Source organism: Dysidea avara, chromosome 4 (assembly GCF_963678975.1).
Source record: "Dysidea avara chromosome 4, odDysAvar1.4, whole genome shotgun sequence".
Taxonomy (NCBI): Eukaryota; Metazoa; Porifera; class Demospongiae; order Dictyoceratida; family Dysideidae; genus Dysidea; species Dysidea avara.
This window is the reverse complement of record NC_089275.1, coordinates 45776534-45802058: the sequence shown is the minus strand read 5'-3', so window position 1 is coordinate 45802058 and position 25525 is coordinate 45776534. Positions and strand designations below refer to the sequence as shown.

At 38.1% G+C, this 25525-nt stretch overlaps 1 protein-coding gene and 1 long non-coding RNA gene across 4 annotated transcripts in view; one reads left to right on the top strand and one right to left on the bottom strand.

Moving 5' to 3' along the window:
* Positions 1-1452: 1452 nt before the first annotated feature.
* Positions 1453-25525, bottom strand: part of LOC136252416 (uncharacterized) — a 43094-nt gene continuing 19021 nt past the window's right edge. Inside the window, exons 4-6 of the mRNA XM_066044847.1 lie at positions 13546-13608; positions 4756-5043; positions 1453-1813 (exon numbers count right to left, since the gene is read on the bottom strand). Of these exons, the coding sequence (XP_065900919.1) occupies positions 1800-1813; positions 4756-5043; positions 13546-13608 (365 nt within the window). The 3' untranslated portion in view covers positions 1453-1799. The remainder of the gene's footprint in view (positions 1814-4755; positions 5044-13545; positions 13609-25525) is intronic.
* On the top strand, positions 6198-8364 carry LOC136252418 (uncharacterized). Of its 3 annotated transcripts, XR_010699547.1 has the most exons (8): positions 6200-6962; positions 7017-7083; positions 7129-7240; positions 7289-7389; positions 7439-7678; positions 7734-7790; positions 7842-7903; positions 7960-8364. It is a non-coding gene; the product is annotated as an uncharacterized lncRNA (long non-coding RNA). The 3 variants fall into 3 exon arrangements; XR_010699546.1 differs by having other exon boundaries at positions 6198-7083; positions 7455-7678; XR_010699545.1 differs by having other exon boundaries at positions 6205-7083.

Genomic DNA, 25525 nt, shown 5'->3' with positions numbered 1-25525 from the left:
TTTCCAGTGCCTATAGCTGTGCAAACAAAATTTGCACCAATTGTTCATCTGTTCACTAGCTATCACTGAGTGGGTGTATACATTTCTGATACCCAAAATGTGCCCTGTTTTGAGCAGCTTTTTTCGAGCGGGTAATAATATCACAGATGGTAGTAATAGGGTGGGGGTGGACGGTGGTCTTAATATACGGGTATAAAATGGAGTCTTAATATACGGGTATAAAATGGAGTAAGAAGACGATTGGAATCCAGAGGCCAAGTTTGGGCTCTCCATGGCCCTCAAATTACTCCAAATTGACTGAGAACACTATTGGCGAGCTCTCTGTGAAGTCCCAGCTCACTACACACCATTATCACAAAGCCATGGCCATTTGATGGTGCCAATCTCACACTCGTGGCTTTGACAGGGTCGGAAGAAAGCTGCTACAGAAACCAGACTTGCCAGTGCTGAAGGAAGTACAGTGTGAAATATGATAGTGTATTAGACCAGCAATCCATTTCTGGTAAAATCGTAAGTTTGATTTTGTGTGTATGGAAGCCTTGTTATATGAAATCCGGTCACATTTAAATTTTAGTGATTTTAATTTTGCTAGCTTAAATTTTTTGTGTAAGCCATGTATCTTTATAGAGAGCCATGATATTTCGAGGAAGCTATAATGGGATGTCATGGAGTGCTCACTCACAAACAGGAATTATTAAACTTAAGAGGTGTGTTTAGAAAAAAACAACATATATATATAACAGGGGCGCAGGAAGCATGGGTGCTTGGGCACCCATAAATATTTCTAGTTGCATAACTAACGGTGTCAGCACACTGTACTATTATATTACCCTACACACTATTATTAATTCTTGATATTACTGAAAAGATCGAGATACTCTAATAGAGCACTCAATGACTCTGATAAAGCAGTCACACTCGCACTTGTGACCTTTTTTTTCTTTTTGGTCTTCAGCTTTAACACTGGGCACCCATAAGTTAAATATCTTTCTATGCCCCTGTAATATAGTAAATATGATGGGTTTTAATTTCACAGATTGTCGAAAATAGCTGTCGCACAAAGGGGTGCAGGGTGAGTTCATGGTGGCACCCCTTCTAAAATCACTTTGTACATCCTAAGGAATGACTGTACCAAGTTTAGAGCTTTGGTCTGGTAAATCACGATATTGCCTAAAATTTGACTAAGAGACTAGATAATTGATATCGAAATAATATTCTGTAATACATTGGTGAAATTCATCTGTAGAATAATATTATGAGTATTACCTTAATTTGCTTTTCTTTTGTTGCAAAATAATTTTCATATACAGAATTTGTGTGAAAATTTCTTACACTAAAATGTTTACATAAGATCGAACTACTCTAATAGAGCAGTCATACACGTAAATCATATGAAAATATTTTGTACAAAACCTTTTATCACAATTTTTTTTGCATGAAAATAAAGCAAATTACGGCTAGACGCCTTGATACATATTGCAAGGAACTATTATAATAATATAATTAGTATAATCTTTCCATGTACAGCTACATGCTGCCAATACTCCATAGTACTGTTGTATAAATATTACATGTAAATATTGTTGGTGCTAGTTGCATGACTATACTAATAATCACTTACAGAAATTATGTCAACTAGATGAGTGCTGGTGTATGTGTAGCTATATATACATGCATAATTATGTACTTATGTAGCTATAATGCTACCAAAATCCATATACAACACTACAGTGTGTGCATCTAAGTAAAGTGTACAAAATATATTAAATGACAGCTTTTATTTGCTGTGAGGAATTACTTCAACTTGATGTACCTAAGAGTAATAAAATGTACACATTAGCAACAAAATGCAATGTTGTTTTTGTTAATTACATTGTAAGTCTGTAAATATTTCTGGCAAATCGTTTTTCAAATCAGCACAGTTGTATTTGTGGAATGCTTCTTCTACTCTCTTTGGAAACAAGCATTTCACCAAGATGTACTTTGTGTTACGGCTGGTCCTGGCCATTAATCTTGTATAGGTTGCAGAACAACAGTCATGGAGAACAAGTGGCTATTATTCTGATTGATTCTGTGGTCTACTGCCAAATATTGAAAATCGTATACCGTATAGCGGGAAGTTTGACGAATTTGGCGAATGACTAGCTATTCCCCAAACTAAAACCATCCAAACTTTCCCATTTGTCTACTTTTAATATCACGTGAATTGGAATAAACACATGTCTTGGGAATCTTGAAATATTTTCGAGTTGTTAAGAAAACCGAGCAGTCAACTCCATCAAGAGAAACCTAACCTACTGGATCCCAATGGACCATTATGTAAGGTGATAGTGAGGGTGATAGCTACCGTCGCCCACCATTGCTGCGGTAAATGAAAAGCTCGATGAAAAGGTCAGTGCTGCAAGCGCCTGTCGTATGTTCTTTCTCCATGGAGGGATTTGACTACAGCTACTGCTAGCGGGTCATGTCCCTTTCCAGTTTCTAGCTCTCTCAGTGCCCAACTCTTCATCAAGAACAATCGCCTTGTATATATAGAATCCACAGATCACGTCGTCTGTACAACAAAGCTGTCTGCTCATCCTCACGGCGTGTGAGTCCACGCAGCGGCGTCACTATGATGAAGAATGCTGATATGCGGCTCAAGAAATGAAATTAATTAGTGAAGCGGCACCGATTGGTTCATCAATTCGCCAAACATTTTTTTTTCCATTTACTTTTGATGGAGAGATTCGCCAAACTTATTCTCGCCAAACCTTCCCGCTATACGGTACTGTATTTTCTTGATTAAACGCTGTACCTTCACTAACAGCCTCACTTGAGTGGTGCCACATTTGATTTTGAAAATAAATGCTTATACATCATTTTTGAGCATTGAGTGGTGGCTGATTTTGAATAGTCGCTGCATCGATTTTTGGAACTAAGGTATTAAATGTCAGATATTGTCTTAATTTCCAGACTTACAGTATATGTGTAACATGTGTATAGTGTGCATACATTGAGCAACATAGCATGAGTGAAGTAAATAAGTCCTGGAATTATGATAGATACAACAGCATATTTAAGTATCAGGAAAAGCTAGAGATTTTACATTTGAAGGATCATAAAAATAAAATGTCACGAAACAGGGAGGTCATCTAAATCTGCAGACACATAGGCGTAGGAAGCGGTGGGGCCATGGCCACCCCAATAATTTGGCTAGTTATTTCAAGCATAGATACTATACTAATAACACGGGATTGGAAGCTCCGTTTGTGGACTCATTATAGCATGTACATTCCAAATAAGCACTCCTCGTAGTTTTCCAGTTGGTGAAGGCTACAAAAGTCTGGTTATTTCGATACCAACTTAGCTAAGAGTAGTGAAGAACCAAGGTAAGTGTATAGGGTGATATATGAGCTAGTATTTCTGTGCAATTAAGCTCAAATTGTCTTGTAGCACAACGTAAATTGGGGAACACTACGAAACCGTAGTTTGTATCCTTTGCCAAGTCTTTGAAGACATACAGTGAAAACGAATGGAATTGTATTAAAGTATAGACAATTCCAAATGGCTTGTGCCGCACGTTGGTACAATTCAATGCTTTTTCCAGAGGATTTTTAGTGTTAACCAAACGAGAAGTCACATAGTTTGTGTACCTGTTTCAGGTATTTCTAAGCGTCTTCCAGACAATTGCTGGAATTATGGCAAAGCTGAGTGATTTGAGTGTGGCTTAGTGTAACAACTACAGTTCTTTGTTTTATACAGACGAACTTACAGCTAATGGAACAAGAGCCAAATCCCGTTCTTTGATAATAGAGCATAGCAATGAAGATAGCAACATAACTAATGACATGATGCAACCGAGAAATTAATTACTTCCGGTACAACGAGGAGTGCTGGCACGCGAAACGGAGCTTCCAATCCCATATTATTAGTTAGTATCTATGTTTCAAGTTATCTCTTAAGTTCATCAACTGTCTACTTACCACCAACATTTCAAATTACTCCATATTTCACCTTTCTATTCAATCAGCAATCCATAAAGAATTTATGAAACTATCAGCTTGCATAGTGACTCCTCAGCAACACTTCGGATTGACAATTGTGGCAAGCACCTCTAAAATTAATTTTGTAGTGTTTGTGACTGACATAGAAGTAAATTACAAAGTAAGAATGTACTGAAGGGATGTTTCAAGGTTTTTACTGCTAAAAATACTCTCTTGGAGTGTTAATTTTTGAAGGGTGGGGTGGGGACATGCCCAGACGCCCCTAGTTTAGCATGCTTCACATGCTCAGCTTATCAAAAGTTTTTGTATTTTATCCTATCATTGTCTGCAGCTGCCCCCCCAACCATGAGGTGCATGCTACGCCTATGAGACATACTAGTCAGTTCCCTGCTTCAGTCATATACAGCCTATCATATAGTATACCCATGACTGAAGTCAGGATTAAATGTCCACTAGTATAGCTGCAGGTGTAGATGACTTCCCTTGTTTCATCGCTTTGTATTTTTATGATATGCTAAATTTCCTTTACACTTGTTTGTTCCATTTTTTTGTATCCTGATTAATATCTGGCAAACCAACACATACTGCATCAAAGGGAAAAATGTTTCCAGACACATTATAAACATTGATTGAGAGACTAAATGCATGCCATGACTGTCAACTACTGAAAAGCAACATGGCCATTACACTTCATTTTCAGCTATGTTTTATCTATTATGCAGCATTACAAATGAAGAACAGTACGAGAGATAACACTACACATACGTACCAATCTTTTTAGCCATTGACTGCATTACTGGATCATCTTTATTTCTCAGTACTTCAATAAACCCGATGTATTTCTCTTTCACTTCATTCACAAGGCTAGGCATCAATATGTGGTCAAGGAAATGCTCCATCCTGTCACTCTCCAATGGTATAATTTTTATTTCATTCTTCTGCTCAAGTGTAATAGTCCCATTGCTGTACAGTGACCTCAGTATGGAGTTGAGAGAGAGATTACCAAGGTCATCATAATTGTCTCTAATTTTTTTGATTGCAACAGAAAAATCAATTGCTACATAAAGCGTGTTAGCATGTAAGTTTGTTACTTATAATGACAGACACACAATGTACACTACACAACATACTAGATATGGATGGTGTAATTTAATTACGTATCTGTTCAGTTTAAATGGCAAACTGTTTGTTGAGTTATATACTGACCAAATCAAAAGATTAGCTTGCTGATATGTTTTTGAGGATGTTAAAATTATAGTTACTCCCATTTAAACTGTTGTTATATTATAAGCTAATTATAGTTACTCCCATTTAAACTGTTGTTATATTATAAGCTTTCTTACTCATATAAAGCTAGAGTAAATGAATGCTAGTTTCAACACCTACATGGTACTGGAGAAAGAAATGGGTCACAAGGAGAACAAAGGTAGTTACACGATGCTTAAATTGTATGTTGCTGCTATACGAAAACAAGCCAAGCTGTAAATAAGGTGTGGCCCACAAAAAGTTCAGGTGATATCAAAGGTGGTGGCCAAGAAGAAGAAATAGTTGTGATGATAGGTTAATGGGAAAATTTTCACAGTGACAATCCAGATGAGTTTGTGGCACCTCCACTAGGAGCACCAAATCATCCATTACAGCCATTTCTTGGCTACCACCTTTGATTTTACAACTTTCTTCACCCTGGCTTTTTTTGGAGATCACACCATTTTTACAGCTTGGCTGTTTTGGTATACGTAGATATCACTTCTTTTTGTAATTACAAGAACCACTTCTATGTTGGTTAATCTGTTGAGTGCTGAGAGTTTGGCTATGTTACAAGTCACTCTGTAGCGAGTTCAGCTACACAGCAACTTACCCTGTAGATAGTTCAGTTACAAAAAAATCATCCTGTAGAGTATTTGGCCATGTAAAACGGATAGTTTGTGACTGGGCCTGTGAATATAGGGCAATGTGAGCACATAAAATTTGCCTACTTTTTGAACTTTAATAACCCATAACATTATGTACCAATGTGCTATAGCTTTGAAAATTTAAGCAGATATTAAATAATTGATTGGCTTCATAATACAAGTAGCAGAATGCAAATATGTTACTCCATTACTGAGATATGTCCTGTTGTGTGACAGGGTGTTGTTCCCGCAGGGCCTATGACAGTTATTAAGACATACGTAACTACGGTCTGCATAATGATGCCTTAAGGGGTTTATGGGACTGTTTAATTATTCAGTTTTTTTTCCTGACATTAATTGTAATACCTCAGATTTGTTAAATGGTCAGGTTACAATTTTGGGTAAAACTGAAATCCACAGAAGCTATTTTGTGAAATTTGTATGGTTACTATGCAACTAATTAAGCTTTGGTTGCTATGGCAAAATGCCCAAGGCCGACACTTGTCTAGCAGGTGGAATATTGCATTAAAATAAACTATAGACCATTTTGCAAACTTCACCCTGCTGTCTCCAGACTACTTTGATCGACACTCTAATAAGAATAGTATGTACTGAAATACTCTAATAGAGCATTCACTGATTAAAATGTTCCAAGATAATTGTAAGAGATGTTGCTAACCTGGGGGCATAATGCAAGCATAATGGAAACACCTGAAGAGCATAATAGATGAAAATTTAGGGAAATTCCTGAAAGCAGTTTGGGCAACATTTTGAGCATATTTGACTATAGTACGTTTGCGTTGAGCTGAATCCTGGGTTGTTGATTAAGAAGCCATATAGGATCAAAGGCTTTAAACATAATGTTTATGACGCATTTATTCGTGAGCCCATGTTACAGGCGCGCACTTAATTGTTGTGAATATGGCGTCCAGTGCACCGTCAGCGAGTGCGGAGCGAACCCCCCTTGGAAAGAAGTTAAACAGCCAAACGAAGTATCTACTTATGAAACTATGGGAGTACTTTAAGCAAGAAGCGAAGAAATGTAAAATTTCTATCAACACGGAGAGAATCTCGAAGGCCACCGGTATTGTATGTAATGCCTTCTTTGCTGGGTTTTGGCATACATTACGCCACGCAGGGATTTCAAGGACATCTATTAGAATGGAGCACCGCAAGAAAGGTGGCTTATTTACGCCAAGAAAAAGGTACAAAATGCACTTTGCACAAGCCCGCTCAATTGTAATCGTCAGGTACAAATGTTCACGAGTCCATGTTGATGCAGACAGTTTTGACCCAGATACTGTCAGACAAGATCCATTCATTGTACGGAAGGAAGGAAATCTATCGCTCTCAAAGATTTTGGTAAGTTAAATTTTGAAACCTGGAACTTTGTCACGTACTCCGTCTTAGGCCAAACTTAAGAATGATGGTGTTTTCTCTGGGGATAGAACATTGCTTTAAAGAGTGTTGAGTGATATGGGATTTAAGTACAAGACGATTAATGACAAGAGGTTAGAATTGAAACTGTTTGTGCTTTAATGTCACTACACGTATATGCAGGGTGTGCTATGAGCAGCCCTGCACAGTCCATCAGCATCATAAATATTAAAGACGAACGAGGTGCAACAGAACTGAAGGAAGACCAGTTGTGTATTTGGATGAGACTTGGGTAATGAAGAACTTCTAGAGCAATTCCTCATCCAAGTCAGCAGTGATAGCGAAGATGGTGATGGTGGTATTAATGAATCTTCCACTAGCAGCAACGGGTCCATATCTTCTTCTGGGCTTACTTCATCTGATGTAAGATTGTTTGATATTTGCAGCATTGGTGTTACAACTTGATTTTGTTCCCCAGGAGTCATCGGGTAGCTGGGATTAAACTCTATGAAGTACATGAAAATACAGATGAAGTGTAAGTGTGTGCACTTTAATAAAAAATACCATTGCTTTATTGTGCTAGCAGAAGTTGAACATACCATCCTTTGTATATGAAATCAGTGCAGGAGTGTTTGGAAGTCACTACAGGTACTATCAGCCCAAATTCATACAAACAGTATTATTTTATTTGTTGAAAATTATAGAGTTTTTTGGGAATGTAACTTCAAAAACAAAATGCTGGCTGTAAAAACTGTGTACATGTGTGGCGAAGTGATGAGAAAGGATTAAAATGACAAATTGACTAAATGGGAACAGAAGACGATAGTCAGCTGTGGTGAATGTGAAATAAAATACATGTTGTTTGGCTCACTTGCAGGAACACCAATGCTGAATAACAGATTTTGAGCTGTTATAATTTGGTTTTTTTTCTCTTTTGAGGCTGAAGAAGTTTTTTACCTGAATATAAGCAGGCCACTTATCTTCTAAATAGTGCAACAGTGGCCCCAGCTCTTCTACTTATGCAACTCTGTTTTACACACACAAAAATCTGTTTTATTTTTCTTGTAAAAGTGTATTACAGCCTCTTACATAATGGATGGTGAAATTATGCGTGTTGAGGGCGGGTGTGTGACGTCTGGCTTGGCCACAAACATGTGTCAACATGACCATCAAAGGGCCACGCTTTAGAGGCTTCCCCATTGAAAATGTATGGCGAAACTGTACAGTGTCATAACTGGAGTGTCTTACATTCGAATGAAGCGCTTTTAATATATTTTTAGCGGATCGAGAAGCGCTACGTATCGAGCAATACAGGAGGCCTATGCGATGTAGCAATCGTAAGATATTAATCGTTTTTGAGGGTTCAGCTCAACGCGAACGTACTATAAGGCCTATGACCATTTCCATTATGAGATTGTCAGGGTTTCAAGCTATTATTTAGCCACAGCCAAAACAAACAGCCTGATAACATTTTCAGCTTGTTGTCAACTATTGACCATGTGAATATTTAATTTCAAACATTAAAATAACCTGAAGTTATGCATAAATTTCCTGAAATCAAGATGACGTGTAGGAGAAGAATGAATGTCTGTCACAGTTCATAGGAATCTTTGTCATTGCAATGCAAAAATTACCATAAAAATTGGCCAGTCAAATGAAGATTCTGTGAGACATGCTTATAAGGCTGTAACTAATAAAGGCAGGAGTTAACAGAACTGCATTAGTGCTCAAAGTGCCACATACTGCACTACCAAGTATCATTAAGGTTACTGCATATTTTAAAATGTGTGGGCGGAACAAATTACAGAACCTGCTCTAAACCAAGCAAGGGATAAATAATTTCACCAATTGTGACCAGATTTTACAGAACCGATCCAAATCGCACATCAGGCAAAATCAAACTAACACCACCAGTGGATAGCTACACTATCGTACTACAAGTTTTGACCCTCAGCACTACTCAAACTACACGAGGCTGGTTTTTACACACGTCTTTTCTGGGTGGTGTGGAGTGCTCAAATGGCGGTTTCAGGCCTTGTGAAGGACCTGGCTTGGCAAGAGTCAGTGGTTTACTGGTGGACAGCCTTATAATGTTGGCCAGACGTGTTCTCTGCTGATTTTGCTACATATCAGCCACTAAGGAGCCAGCACAGCCCTGTAATCTGGTGTCTGGACTCCAATCGTGGTCTGCCTCCATTTTGGGGTCTAACTTTTGCCCTCCCCGCCACCCCCCAGCCTCCACCCCTTTGTGAGCACTCGTGATACTACTTCGCTCGTCCAACTGCTCAGATTTTCTATCTTATTTGGCGGGAAACTGTACAAGCAGCTACAAGTACTGGAAGTGGCTTGAAAGGTAACAGATTGATGCATCTTTTGTGTAAATGTCATACGCGTGCTTGCTGTCGTTGGAGAGTTATGCTGGCTTCAACTCTTTAAAACCGTTTATCTCGGAACTTCTAATGTGCGATTTGGATCGTTTTTCCAAAATCCAGTCACATATAATACTCATCTGGCTGTAAAGGAGCCAAACACACAAAAACATACTTTGGAATCACTCCATGACCAGTGCCAGCCACCACACACTGACCAGACTTCTTTCCACTGCTCCAGGATTCTTGGCAGGTCACGTGATCTCACGTGATGCTCCAGAAATAATTTGTATGTGACCAGATTTTACAGAACCGATCCAAATCGCACATCAGGCAAAATCAAACTAACACCACCAGTGGATAGCTACACTATCGTACTACAAGTTTTGACCCTCAGCACTACTCAAACTACACGAGGCTGGTTTTTACACACGTCTTTTCTGGGTGGTGTGGAGTGCTCAAATGGCGGTTTCAGGCCTTGTGAAGGACCTGGCTTGGCAAGAGTCAGTGGTTTACTGGTGGACAGCCTTATAATGTTGGCCAGACGTGTTCTCTGCTGATTTTGCTACATATCAGCCACTAAGGAGCCAGCACAGCCCTGTAATCTGGTGTCTGGACTCCAATCGTGGTCTGCCTCCATTTTGGGGTCTAACTTTTGCCCTCCCCGCCACCCCCCAGCCTCCACCCCTTTGTGAGCACTCGTGATACTACTTCGCTCGTCCAACTGCTCAGATTTTCTATCTTATTTGGCGGGAAACTGTACAAGCAGCTACAAGTACTGGAAGTGGCTTGAAAGGTAACAGATTGATGCATCTTTTGTGTAAATGTCATACGCGTGCTTGCTGTCGTTGGAGAGTTATGCTGGCTTCAACTCTTTAAAACCGTTTATCTCGGAACTTCTAATGTGCGATTTGGATCGTTTTTCCAAAATCCAGTCACAATTGTGTTTTGGAAGTAATACAACCATTTGTACTTGTTTGTTTATACTGCAGAACAACAACTGTTTTTGGGTGTGTGGTCCATGTAGAGCGATGTTTTTCAAAAACGCGCCGCCAAAAACCAAAAACCAGACTAACAGACTACTGAATCCCTATAATTTTGACACAAGTAACTAAGGAACTAAAATAACTAGGTCCTGTGGAGGCGATATTTTAAGTTACTGTTTGTGAAAACATTTTATTAAACTTTTAGTATTTTCTTCTAGTGAAACAAGCTCTTTGAAGGCTTGTATCTCTGTCACTGGGAAGAAATACGTCAAAAATGCTTCCACAGGACCTAATAAATTTAATGTACAGTATCACCATGCCCCAGAACTTCCCATAGAGCCTACAGCTTTTGCTGCATTTGGCGGCAGAAAAACATGGTAGTGACAGCTGGAGCTGAGTGATGTACGGGCTGGCTTACCTGTCTTACTACAACAACTTGTAGTGTTCCACCTGCCTCAAACTATACTGTAGCGACATAAATATGAAAGGCTTTGTGTTCATTTTAAACCTTCCATGCTGCTGGACTCAGTAGACTGGTTTTATGGCCTTCTCAAAAAGTATTGATAGGCATTCAAAAATTTGAATGATTGCCCATGACTATACCGTAACCTTAAGAGTGATTCACTGTTGCAACATGGGGCCTAAGTATATATATACCTAAGAAGAAAAAAAAAAGACTTTAGTGAATTTCTTGTCAAAAATCGGATTTGGAAAGACCATGCAAGGTGTTTTGCAGATAGTACACGGTACCATTCTAAAGAAAGGGACACAAAAAGTAGACAAGATTTCCTATGTTTGTGGGCTCGTTTTTGCAAGAGATGACTACAGGTAAACATTTGCAAGGATACTCCTTTGCTGTTGTTAAAGATGAATGACAAACTACACCATTTTAAAGATTTCTTTGATCTACCTGACAAGACACTCTCAGAGTATAGGATACCAACCCAAGTTTGTAAGTGCAGGGATGCCCATGGAATTTAAGATGCCAAAAGTTATGGCTGCTAAGGGAACCAAAAGGTAGCTTATATTCAAAAACTCAGATAACTGTACAGTACTTGTTTGTGTCAGTGCATCTAGACAAGCTATACTGCCAATGGTGGTACTTGCTGGCAGGTAGTTTAATAGCATTTTGTCTAGGGGTGAAGTATCAGTTACTTTGTATATGGCAAGCTTCATCAGAACCAAGAGTTGTTTGCAGACTGTCATTTTTTTTGCTCATGCAATTGCCAGTAGGCCGTTGTTGATGGTCATTATACTTACTTTAGAAATTGTAAAGCTAGCAGCTGATAATGTGACATAATTCTGGCTATTTCCACAGACAAACCTTTTAAAAGTTACTGGGTAGATTTTGTTGCAAATACCTACAGTGTATTTGCAAATCCAAACAGTTATCACCAAGTTAGTTTTTTGGATTATTTGCAGAGGCATGATCACAGGGTATGATTCCTACAACAGGAGTATATCTTTCAATCCAAAGGCTTCCTGACTTTGGGACATCATCAAAAAATCTATTGAAAACATTGCATTATCTCTGCAATTGATTGAAAAGCATGATAGACGGTTTGAAAACATTTTTTTGCAGATAAAAGGTTATATGCAATGGCTCAGAAAGTTAAATCCTGATTTTCTTCCATCTGGTAAGCAATGATTTTTTTGTTCTACCTAATACCATGTAATTTTATTGATTTTCTAGATATCTTGACTGAAGAAGGAGAAGGAGACAGCAATACTGAAAGTGCAGAGACTGATACCAGCACTAGAAAGACTAGCAGTGCAGAGATTGGTAATGGCCCCCACCACAGAGACTGATCTTAATAACAACAGAGATTGATGATGGTGAGAAAGAAGGTCAAGTCAATGTAGCAATGAATGGTGGTAGAAGTTGATAATAGTAGGAATATTCCATATTGTAACAATGTTCCTGTTAGTAATACTTGGAAGATCACCACTAGCAGAGCTTCTTATATATCCCATTCTGACACAAAATCTTCCAAGGCAGCTGGTACCAGGGCCTTGACAAGCTTTGAGGTATGCTAGAGGAAAAGGGAGGAGAAAGAGGAAATAGCACGACATTGAGAAAACTACTAATTAATGGAAAAAAAAACAACAACCAAAAAGCCCAGGAAAAACAAGCTAACTAAACAAGCTGAGAAGTCAAAAAAGCTAAGCAGAAAATGACTACTTATCCGACGGATTCAGAAGAAGTGGCAAAGAGTAATGAATATAGTCAAGATGATGGGTTATAGTACCATGGGATCTCAAAAGATGAGTATGGTGCATGTTTTGGTCTGTTTGAAGATGCACAGATTTAGTGGAGTGGATAGAATGCACATATGAGAATTGGAAAGTGACTGTGGTGTTATGCAAAATGTTTGGAGATATATGACAAGTCTTATGTATGTGCTGTGTGCCAAACCTTGCAGCACATGTGGAATACTTATACCTTTTAAATAGTTTGTATTCTTTGCTTACTTATTAACTTGTATATTGAACACTAGTACCTTTTACAGGAAAAGTAGCATTGTGCATGTCAATTTTAGTCTCACAGCAAATATAATGAATGTACAGGATTATTGCATTAAAAGAGATGGTTAGAATACAGGCCAGCATTGATATTTTAGCAAGCAATAACTCACACTAGAAATCCCACTCATAGATGGAAACCTCACTGCAATGATGGTAACCACATTGCAACATTAGAAAACATAGGCGATCTCTCCATTATGAACCACTACCATGGTTCATGGTAAATCAGCATGGTTATGGTAAGGATTAAATTTATACTTCAGGTGATGATTCCCCTTTTTCACTGTAATGGTCCCTATACACTAGCTTGCTTTTTTTTATTTATAGAGATCCCAGCCATCTATATCTTCTACATCTTTACAGTTATAGCAACAGTTCTTACATATATAAGTGAATACTATATATGTACCTTCCTGGGTTGGAATATCTGCTGCTGCATCCAATCTAGGTATCTTGGCTGGTTTTGGTACCACTGCAAAAATAAAAAATACACCGTGACATATTAAGCAATAAGAACCACTAAATGTACTGTAGTGCAAGTCACAGCTAGTGATGTACCAATAAGACGTTTTATTGTAGTGTGGAATAGCACCAAAAATGAGCATTTCATGCACTTTATGAGTTATGAAACTTATTTGACCTTTGGTGACCTTTACAGCCATTTTTTCATTGAAAATTTTTGTCTTCCTCCCTGCTCTCAAGGCATTATTTTACACTGTTAAAACATAATTAAAGGTGTTGATCTAAGAACTATATTGACTTTTGTTTGAAGTTAGTACCTCATTCCACCACAAAGTTATGATCATTTTTATTATATGTCATAAAATTTTTGCCTTTGTATTCACAGAATTTCGTGATTAATATAAATGATCATAACTATGGAATGCAATCACCTATTGACTTCAAACAAAAGCCGAGTAGTTCATTTTAGCAGTACCCTTAATTTGAAACTGTGCAAAATGATGTCTCAGGTAGATAAAGACAAAAATGATGAATTTTCAATACAAAAATGGCTGCAAAGGTCAAATATGCAATGGTACTATATCAAAAAGTATATGTCACAAGGAGTACAACTTGTACAGAATTTTCATAATTGTATCAAAAAGTGCACATCTATCGCACTATGGCGCTCTACTATTACTGGATAGCTAATGCTACAGATGATGGAGGAAGTTGTGATATGAGCATTCCACTAAATATTATACAAGTACACACACACACACCACACACACAAACACTCTCTCTCTCCAATACGTATGTTTATCTCATTCTTCTACTAAATGTAATAGTTTCATCAATCCATTGCTGTATAGTGACCCCAGTATAGAGGTGACAGAGAAATTAGTAAGACCATCATAACTGTCTCTAATTTTTTCGACTGCAGCAGAAAAATCAACTGCTACACAAAACACACAGCACAGTCCATTTATAATATCACACACGTGGCAGTTTTTGCATGGCGCCACACGTTGTTCTGCATGGGTAAAGCATATTCCACGTGTGGTGGCTGAAGCTAAAGACACTTGTGGGTATACAAAAAACCACGTGTGGGCACACAAAAGCCATGCTCCAAAGAAAGTCAAAGCCACGCATGGTCCACTCATGTGTCTGTGAGTGATTGTTAAGCTTGTGATGCTTCACTTTAGAGAAGAACAATGCTAGCTACTCATGCACATGCGGTTAAACTATAATTGCTAAATTTAAATGTACTTTCCAATTCCAATACAGGTCTGCTCACTAGCCTGGATTAGCAGCTGGAATAAAGCTTGTATAATTTAATTGTGTAATGTTGTGTTACATTAGCACTGCATCCTATGGACACTTAGCTACTGAGGTTGAGGTTTACTCGTGGTAAAGTGCAAAGTTTGCGTACAGTGGTTAGCTACTGTACATACAGTAACTAGCTACTATGCTGTACCAACAACTAGAATACTTATCAACAACCTGCATTGATGCCTCAATGTTACGACTTCTGCAAGGTGCTGTACCGGATTAAGGTAATGCATAGCTTAAACGAAATAATAATTTTTTTAAAGGGTGTATTCAGTACAGCAGTTGGATTTCGCTTAGTCTATTAGTAATAGTCCAGTATAGCTATTATAATATGTATAGTTGTACAGTAAATTAATTGTGTGTACTGCAACAAAAAAGAGAATTGCAGCTTGATTAAGTCTCCTCCAGGAATGCCTGGCTGGTAATCATGATGACATTGATGAAGGGAAAGAGTGACGAAGTACATTTATTACCCTATAGCTTAAAAAGATTTCACAAGGTAAGGTGAACACAATACCTAGGAATAAATAGCAAGAAATAAAATGCTAAATGTTCCTATTTAGTTTTGTCAAAGATAAATGTAAATGGCTACACTTTATTATATCAGATTGGTATCAGTGTTTAGACTCGGATCGGTTTAAAATTTCTCTACTCTATCAATACACCTCTACCGAAAGTTGCTACGAAATTTAAAAAAAAATATATATATATATACTGACTGCTGATGCCTTCTGACAAGTGTAGCTCGATAACAGCTAAAGCTATGGGCTTAATTTTTTTTAACGGTTTGATGTCGCTTTGGCCTGACTGGTGCCTTTTGGCATACTGCAATACGTACAGTGCATGCTTTATGGACTTACCTGTGCCCTCCTTTGTGTCCCATTTATCTTTGCTGAATGCGCAAGATGTCGATTCACAGTATAGTATGTTCACGTTGAGCTGAATCCTGAAAAACAGCTAAAAATTTGAAGTGGATTTTTTCTCAGCAGAGTTAACATTTCAGCCTACCAGATGATTATTGGTAACAGCAAAGGTGTCAACAACAGACACATACGGTTTGGCTCCATTACAAGTTAGGGAAAGGACTGAATGGACGGTGTATTTATATGGCTTCCCCTTAGGAAATGTATTGTGAAAATTTTGATTGGCCGTAAATATTATGTCAAACATTTGAACAAAAAGATTTTGCAATAGTTTTAGCGGGTCAAGCAGTACTACAAATGAGCCAAATTTCAAGATTGTGTATAATTGCATCAATGAGTTATTAAATGTTTTTGAGGATTCAGCTCAACGTGAACATACTATAGCTCCGCATATGGATACCCTACATTTGAACAAAAAATTTCCATTGTGACAGATTGATTGCAGAGGTCATTTGTAGTGCTGTATAGTGGGCTGACCATAGCTGAAAATGAAGCATAATGGTCACTTCTCTATTTCAGTACAGTGGATCCTCAGTTATCCGAACAGCTTTGTTCTTATAGTTTGCCAAAAGTGTTCAGATAAGTGAATTTGTTCGGATAACTGAAGCCCATTGATTTATATACAGAGCTTCGTTGAACTACTCTAATAGAACAGTCATTTACTCTAATACAATGCACACTGATGGCAAAATACTCTAATAGAACAGTCACATTTGGCGTTCGGATAATCGAGGTGTTCGGATAACCGAAGTTCGGATAAGCGAGGATCCACTGTAATTGGAAGTTGGGGCATGTGTTCAGACGAAAATAATACTCCCATGAAACCTGGCACCATTCTTTCGATTCTAATGTGATATGCGTGAGTTCACCAGTCATGATAATGTTACAAAAATGTACTAGTTAATCTTCAGGTGTAGGCAACCTCCCTTGTTTCACTACTTTTTATATCTATGATCTAGACTGAAGTAGGGTGTCCACTAGTGTAGCTAGCAGCTGAACATCTTTAGGCCATGTGTGGATTTGCCGTTGTGCAGTTGTATAAACACCTGAAAATTAGCCTTAACTTGTGTCACTTTGATTATAAACAGACTGACAGTGTTAATGAACATTAAGAACTAATGGTAGAACATGCTCATAGAGCCTGATTTATAGTTTTATATACCACTTTAGCGTGGGTGTTCAAAGGCACCACTCGGGGTTTAACTCGTATATTGCCTGGGCAATATCATGGGAAAAGTGGTTTGCCAATGACTTTGATACCCAGCCAGTTCAAAGAAACGATGTGCTCTGACTCATTATATTGAGTGGCATAGAGCTTTGTATTGTGGGACTCGTTTTTATAGTAGTTGCTAAGCTGAGTATATTTGCTAAGATAGACTAGTTGGCTGTTAGTAAAGAATAATGAAGGCACAAAATATTGCTTGGGCAATCATGGATGCGTATTTCTACCCACTGTGTATCAGCCTTGAACAGACCACGGAACAGCAAAACTACTACTGCTACACTGAAATAGGTTAGTAACTTACAGTCCTAAGTACTTAACTTAATATAATAACTTACCTACTGTCCCAATAGCGAAGTTAGTTGGCTTAAATTAGTACAAAAATGATAACAATAAAAACTCCATCCCACAATCGCAAGTTTTCTAACATTGTGTGTTGAAGCATAGTAACGTATTAATGATGTTTTAATGTATGGATAACGTTCTGATGGCTATTAAAATCACGATCGATCTTCAGATGCTACTGTATAAAACAAACGGCATGAGCTGTCAGTAGTTCTTTCACCTATTAGGTGAGTGCACCCCAAGTGATATATATCACTTATACACGACTGCTTGGTATTTGCTGATATTATACACCCACAGCCCTTGGGCTTTGGGTGTATAAGTATATATCAGCAAATCCCTCGCAGCCGTGGTATAACTATAAAATAACATTATTGTGGTTGGTTGTATATAAACATTAGTGCAATAACTGAACTCCTTGGACAATTACGAGCAATGTTATATAGGTACACTGTATTTCATGCACTTGTTTGTGAGATATGGTGGTTTATGGAGTAATTAGAACACCGATGTTCGACCACCATTAGATTGGATGTGATATTTCTTTAAACCAACAAAGAAAATTTCTGCTCTTGCTATGCCTTTGGAGAGGCCTAGGCCACAGACTCTTGCAAGCAAAATTTCAGAACTTTGCTTTCTTTTGTCTGGCTGCAGGAGCTGCAAAAATGACCTGTCAGAGTGTTCTCATTACTGGACAAAATATTTATAAATACATCGAGTGGCACTGCTCGTAATGCTCAAAGCTGATAAGTCTTTCTGTGCTTGATATGAAAAATCAACTCTTATACTGTCTAAGTACTGTATATGCGGATATTTGGCTTAGTCCTTATTGGTTGTGAATTACAAAGCTCCAAAGTCACTTCTACTATGCAATCTAAACTTCAGCTACATGCACGTGAAGCTCATGTATATATATAGTCACCTATGTATATATTTAACACAAAGCAATTTATGAACATTGAGAGTATTAGCTACTGTTCAATAGCAAAATTCAATAGATGACCGCACCTTGATTTTGCTATAATGTGTATTTATACTTCTCAGATGGTAGCAACCTAGCTAGTGCACCTGGCACACATGTACATAATCTAAATGGGTTTGGCTATCCTTACTTGAAAAATGTCAACAGTTTCCCTCAAAAAATGTCCCAGTCAATTATTCTAACATAACCATCAGCTATTATATTATAGGGATGCAACAATACAGGTAAATACCATATTGCGTATTGCCTTTAAAAATATTGCAATATATTGCTGTATTGCAATATTTGAATTAGGGCCTTTGGCAATGTTAAAGTGCTATACTTGCATAAATAACTCATGGATTTAAGCTTCATAAGATACAGCAGATAGCATTAGCGTCATTTGGTGTACACCCATCAGTCAAAAGCTGCTTATAATGGCCAACAGTTATTAAATAGGTATTACAGTACAAGTAGGCAGTACTACAACCAGCACTGTTTAGGATATGTGGCTTCTAAAACATAACAATTACATTCTGGTGGCTTTGATGCCCACCCTCCAGGAGGGTGGCGGCTGAATAGGCTAATTATCCACAAGCCACAGCTCATTACAACCCTGCAATATTATATAGTTGTACAACGGCCACAAGTGCGTTTATACAGGCAGAGCACGAGTGCACGTTGTATAACTGTTATGTACCACTCACCTAATAGGTGGGGAGAGTCTCACAAGACAGCTGTAACACTTATAAAGGCCAGGTTTCTAACATCGATTGTGGGTAACCAAGCCAGATGTTGCGATGACATTCCCCCTGCAGTACTGCAGCCACCTGAGATACTGAAAGCTAGTACGCTATGGGTTATATCACTAACCTGCATTCACTGTTCGACTCTCATCATGTAGTGCTCAGCATGCCAGCGTGCCATATAGACTAAGCACCAGACTAATCGCCATAGTGATTCTCTCGAGCGAAAAAAAGCAGCTAAATAGATGGTTTAAGTAAACAAAACCTAACTACTAAACGATACTAGTCTAATTCTTACTATTCACACTGGCTAAACTCGAATCTGTTGGCATGACAAAACTGGTTACCACAATCGAACGTAAAGGTTAGTATTATTTAGAATACATTTGTTTTATTGAGTCATTGTCGAAGTGGACTACAGTTTAATCTGGGCTAAGATGGCACCAGACTAGTAAGGTGTATAAGTACGTTTATATATATGTAGACTAGAGTTGTGGCCACCCGCGTTGGCTTTTTCGATCGCCATTGGCTGCTTGTAAACATTATACGTATTGGTGACGTTATGGCCCACAATCGACCTTTACATGTTAGGCTATAAAAGAATTCGAGTGATCTGTGAAGTGTCTTTCCACCTATTAGGTGAGGTGTCGTAGTGGTCTTCGCCACTGGCACTTGCGCTATGCTGCACAAAACCGCAGCCAGTGCAATATCTGTATATTGCACTGCGGTCGGTGCATTATAACTTATAATGCACTCGTTGTGGTCTACAAAACCACAACCAGTGCGTTATAAGTTATAATGCACTCGCTGCAGTCTGCAGCAGTGCAATATACAAATTATGGCACTGGCGGTGCCTTTGAACTGCCCACGCAGAGTGGTACATTACACAATATATTGTAACACAGCAGTATATTGCAATAAGCAATAAACAATATATCGATATGTTTTATCACACATATTGTATTGTATTGTGATAGAAAATATGGCAATATATCGATATAATGTTGAACCCCTATTATATTATCACATATACCTGGGCATAGCCCTCAGAACTTCATATAATAGGTGACTGCTCTATTAAAGAATTTCAATCTAGCTAATGTCCTGGACATTTTGGAGAGAAACAGTTGACATTTGTGACCATCTCAGCAAAACCCCGTATAGTTCGCACAAGCATGCATATTGAGAAAATCGTAATTTAAAAATAATTCGTAAAATTACGCATGCTACAAGAAAAAATACACAAGTTTTTATCGGGCCAGTACTCAAAGAAGGAAGACTCAAATCGATTAAAACTATATACCATCTTATTCACCTGCTCATGGAGAGTTCGAAAATCTTTGTTTCGCTTTTGTAGCTGCAACAGTATGGGTGTCAAGTGCGTTTGTTTATGATGCAGTAAACGTAAACAAGATCGTCATCATTTCTTCTAACAAATCGCCTTCATACACCTATGCACAAGTGCCTGCAAGGCTAAAACTACACCTTGGTTGATCTGTTAATCCATTGTGAACATAGTAAGCCAATTTCCAACTTTGTAGACTAATCCAAACGGAAGTTATGGCTGCAAGTGTAAGCACCTGTAGTTTATTTTTAGTATAGTCACTGTACAAATCAATTTCCTTGTTCTTCCTACTTTCTAGCGCTGTAATTTCAAAACTACACACCACAGAAGGCTGAAATTTTGGTGATCCATTCCTTGGACACTGCAGATAATGGTGAGTGAATAAAAAATAATTTTTAAAATTGTGCAAACTAGTCGGGTTTTTGCTGAGACGGTCACATTTTATAAGAGACTGGATGGCCAAAATCCTATTTAAATTGTGTAAATGCATGCAAGGTGGATGCTACCATCAGGGAAGTGTAAATACAAATTTGTGCAAAAATAAAGTGCAGTCACCATGGGTATGAACCAGCGTTGAAACAGGGTCGGGTCATCCGGGTCACATTTTCTCCGGGTCATCCGGGTCTGACCCGGTTTACAATTTATCCGGGTCTGACCCGGATTGGATCACGTGAGAAACGAAATTGTTCGTTTGACGGCGTGGAAACTTATAAACGCTATCGCGTAGCTCTTTCGTGAGCCACGCCCACTTATCACATTACCAACATATGCTCAGCCACGCTCATTTGTTAGTAAGTGTAGTATGTAGCACGAAACTGAGGGTATCTATGGTGAGGGGTAGCTATTGTCAGTAGGTGAAGACCTTTTTTTTTTGGTCTTCAACCTACAGCTAGGCTGAAGTTGCAATATTTACTCAACACGAATCGAATGCTCAAAATGTAGACTCGTTCGAGACTAGCCGAAACACGTCTCGGCTTTAATTAATCCGGGTCAATCCGGGTCACATCTGGGTCAGTGGGTCATCTGGGTCAGCAGTAGTGACCCGGTTTCAACGTTGGTATGAACGGTAGCTGATGATCTCAAAGTTCATAAAAATAGCTGTGTGTTTGATATAGGCGACCATTTGATTGTAAACATCTGGCAAAATGTAAGATTGCACTTTGTAATTCACAACCAATATGGATTAATATTTGCATGTATTTAGAGAGTATAAGAGTTACTCTTTCATATTGCACACAGAAATACTTAATCAGCCTCAAGCATTACGAGCAGTGCTACTCAACCGATAATAAAGCACTTGAGGCTATTAAAAACATGAGACTAAAAATAAAAGTAGGAATAAAACTATGCAATAAATTGTGATCATTAGATTTTCAAAAATGTATTGTGTACAATATAAGGGAAATTTATTGCTTGGACAGAATGGCCGATCAAAAGTAAATTTGATTGGCCATTTCTGAAATGGCATGGCCATAAGATAGAAGTGTACTATCCTGGTGTGCAAAGCACACCCTGCAGTGCGAAGCACAAGTCTTCTAGGGGGTTTGGGGGCATGTCCCTCAGGAAATTTTTGAAAAAGGATCACTCTGAGATTGAATCTGAGACCACTTTCAGCTACTTATCACTGAACTTTATGTACATACATTTTACAGAGAATTAATTGTTTATTAGTAATACATGTACAAAATTTGTGTTGCTGTATACATATTTTAAACTATGAATCAATGTATTGTACAGCCAGTTTGTAAACTTAGCTGGGCTAAATGCTTTACAAATGGTGTTGAGTCAGCACAGATTGAATTATCAAATAGCTATAGCTAAAGTTTCTCTTGTGAATAGCAATAGATCAAAACTTACTCTCGAACTTTCCGTGTGCAGAACACTTTTATCACCTGACTTTCATTCCACTTTCTCCAGCCAGTACATTCTCTACAGATTCTAACCATGAAATGGCCATCTTATACTTAATATCGTACCTCCACTTCGCAAACATTACTTTCTTTTCTTCTCCTGGAAGGTGCCACTCAAGAATGTGTAAATATGTGATTGTAATAACTGTTATTGCTAGACAGGATGTTGATGGTCACTTGGTACCACCCTAAACCTTCCAGCAGGCTATTTGACTCGCATTATGTCTGCCAATATACAAACAAACCATTTAACCCAGTTATTGTTGGTAGGCAATTAACCAGTGACAAAATTTTGTAGGTGTACAGCACTAGTGTACTATAATAAGTAATTTTAAAATATCCTAATTAGGATATTATGCAGAGGCGCATGCTTGAGTACATCATGCTTCTGCTGTGACGAAGCGAAGCTATGGAAACGAAGTTCAATGGCACAACGGAGGAATAGTAGCACAGGCTTAGCAGGACAGTTTTTCTACAGTCACTAATCATGTGAAATTACTCCACTTGACTATTCCAAGCTCTACCTCCGACTCGACGATCTTCCTATTGAAGCAGCTTTACATAAGACAATGGAGTAGCAGCCCATTCAGTATCCCTGTTGCACGTAAGAATATTGTAACCAATTATATACATAGTAACACTGGATGCCATGTTTGAATTTTGCCCGTAGTACTGGTAGAGTATGGAGTTACACGTTTTCTTGTCCATAGGATTCAATGAGCTCCTGATGATATGCAGTGGTGAACATTATTATGAAGTTCATTTATCAAGCAGATTAACATAACAAAGGTATAACTTATTATAGTATGATTGGACCATGAAGGTTTGTAATGTCCCACTAAAAAACACCCACAGAAACCAACTTTACTAACCAAACACAATGATACCGGTATATTGGTTGAATAAAATCAAAATGCCTGAAACAATCCAAGTGAGTTGTCAAATCCTCAAAAAAGAAAACAAACATGGATTTTTATACTGAGTGAATGAAAGATTGACTCACAGTTGCGTTGACACTATGCTCATAGGATAAGCAACCAAAGTTATGAGTTCAATTCCTATTGTTGCTTGTATTCAAAAAGTAGCTTTTGATATGCCTATGGAGGAGGAATGCAGGCAGTATAGTGCTACCATTGTATCTTGTTAAGGCAATCAGTGGAATCTGGAACCATTGATTTTGAGGCCTGAATTGATCATGGCTTCAAACACACATCTACTAATTCAGCTGCATAATCTTGGGCCACACCCTTTTTTATTATTAACTTAAACAAGTGTTATGCCCTTCAGGGCAGAGCATCATGAGTGGATGAAAAAATTTGAGATTTTGTAACCTACGCAGTAGGGACCATTACAACAAAAAATAATAGGGAGATCAAAGATAATCTCTACTTTAGCCATAGGCTTACTGACATTTATACTGTATTGGATAAACTATAGTATGTTCACGTTGAGCTGAATCCTCAAAAACATTTAATAACTCATGGATGCAATTACACATGATCTTGAAATATGGCACTGCTTGACCCGCTAAAAATATTTCAAAATACTTTTGTTCAAATGTTTGACATAATATTTACAGCCAATCAAAATTTTCACAATACATTTCCTATGGGGAAGCCATATAAGTACAATGTCCATTACAGCCCTTTCCCGAACTTGTCCATACGTGTCACCTTTTCTGTTACCAATAATCATCTAGTTGGCTGAAATGTTAACTCTGTTGAGAAAAAATCCACTTTTAATTTTTAGCTGTTTTTCAGGATTCAGCTCAACGTGAACATACTATAGGGATCAAATTTGTCAGCTGATAGTCTCCCTGTATTATTTTCATTACTTTTCGTGGCAATGTCCTTACTAGGTTACAAACTTTTTTTCCTTAATAACACTTGTGAAATGCAGTTTTGGGTACCCATAACTGAATCAGGAATTAAATGTCCACTAGTATGTTTTCAAGCGTAGGTGACCTCCCTTGTTTCCCTACTTTTTATTTCTTTGATCCCTAATCAAACTTAAAGTTCCTAATTATACCCTGTACTTGTTTGGTTTGTTTAACATTATTATGACTGGTGAACCCGTACATACTGTATCATAAGAAGAATGCATGCATGGCACTAGGCTTATGAACATGTGCCTTACTGAAATAACGAGGTGGCTATTACGCTGTTTTCAGCTATATTCAGCCCATTACACAGCGTTGCTAACAAAAGAACTCTACAAGAAGGACCTCTGTAATCAATCCAGTCACATTGGACACAATTCCCATTGCAAACACAGGAAAGACATCACGTGGTGCTACTACGATTGACACTTTGCGATGTCAGCAGAGATAAATGGGACACAAAGGTGGACTGAAGCATGCATTGTATATACGTACTGCGGTATGCCAATAGACACCTGCGATGTCGAACAGTGAAAACTTATACCTTTAGCCTTAAGAGTTATACTGGTATGAAAGCATCAGTTATTCATTCAGTAAGTTAGCCCATAGATATTAGAGTACAGGGATTAGAAACTAGCGCGCGCCCTGAAACACTCTGCCGTTGGTGAATTCATGAGGCCAAAATGGTGTCTTCTGCTCTGGACTACTTTCTACGGGCGTGGAGTATTTCATGACAATCTCTTTATGTTTTACAAGTACTAGGCAAACTCCTATTGTAAGTCTTGTTGTGAGTTTTTGCCGCCATCAATCATTTTAATCTTAGTTGACACGATTTTTTTGTGTACCTGTTGTGTTCATGGTAAGTTCACTTTCGACTGGCAAACAATGCCACAGTAACTCTAAAGTAACATAGTTTTGCATGGTGTACTTCATTTTATTATTCCGCTTGATTAATGCCCTTTGGCAGTCTCATCTCGGTTCTTTAAATACTACTCCATGATTTATCAACTTCAACACAAGCGCTGTTATGCGAGAAACATCTTTCAGTGGTACTGTGCAAAACTTCAAAGTATTGCGAAGACTTCAGCACTATTTCCCCAGTGGAACTAGACTTCTGTTCTTCGTAACAGGTAGACAAAAAACGGAGGTACCCATTGATGATCAAAATCGTAAATGGCGATGAAAGCCACCCGAGACGATTAAACAACAGAAGCCAGAAGCATTAAAAGTCTTGTATATCAACTACAATACCACAAGGTGGTTGAAATCAACTGTAAGACTACTA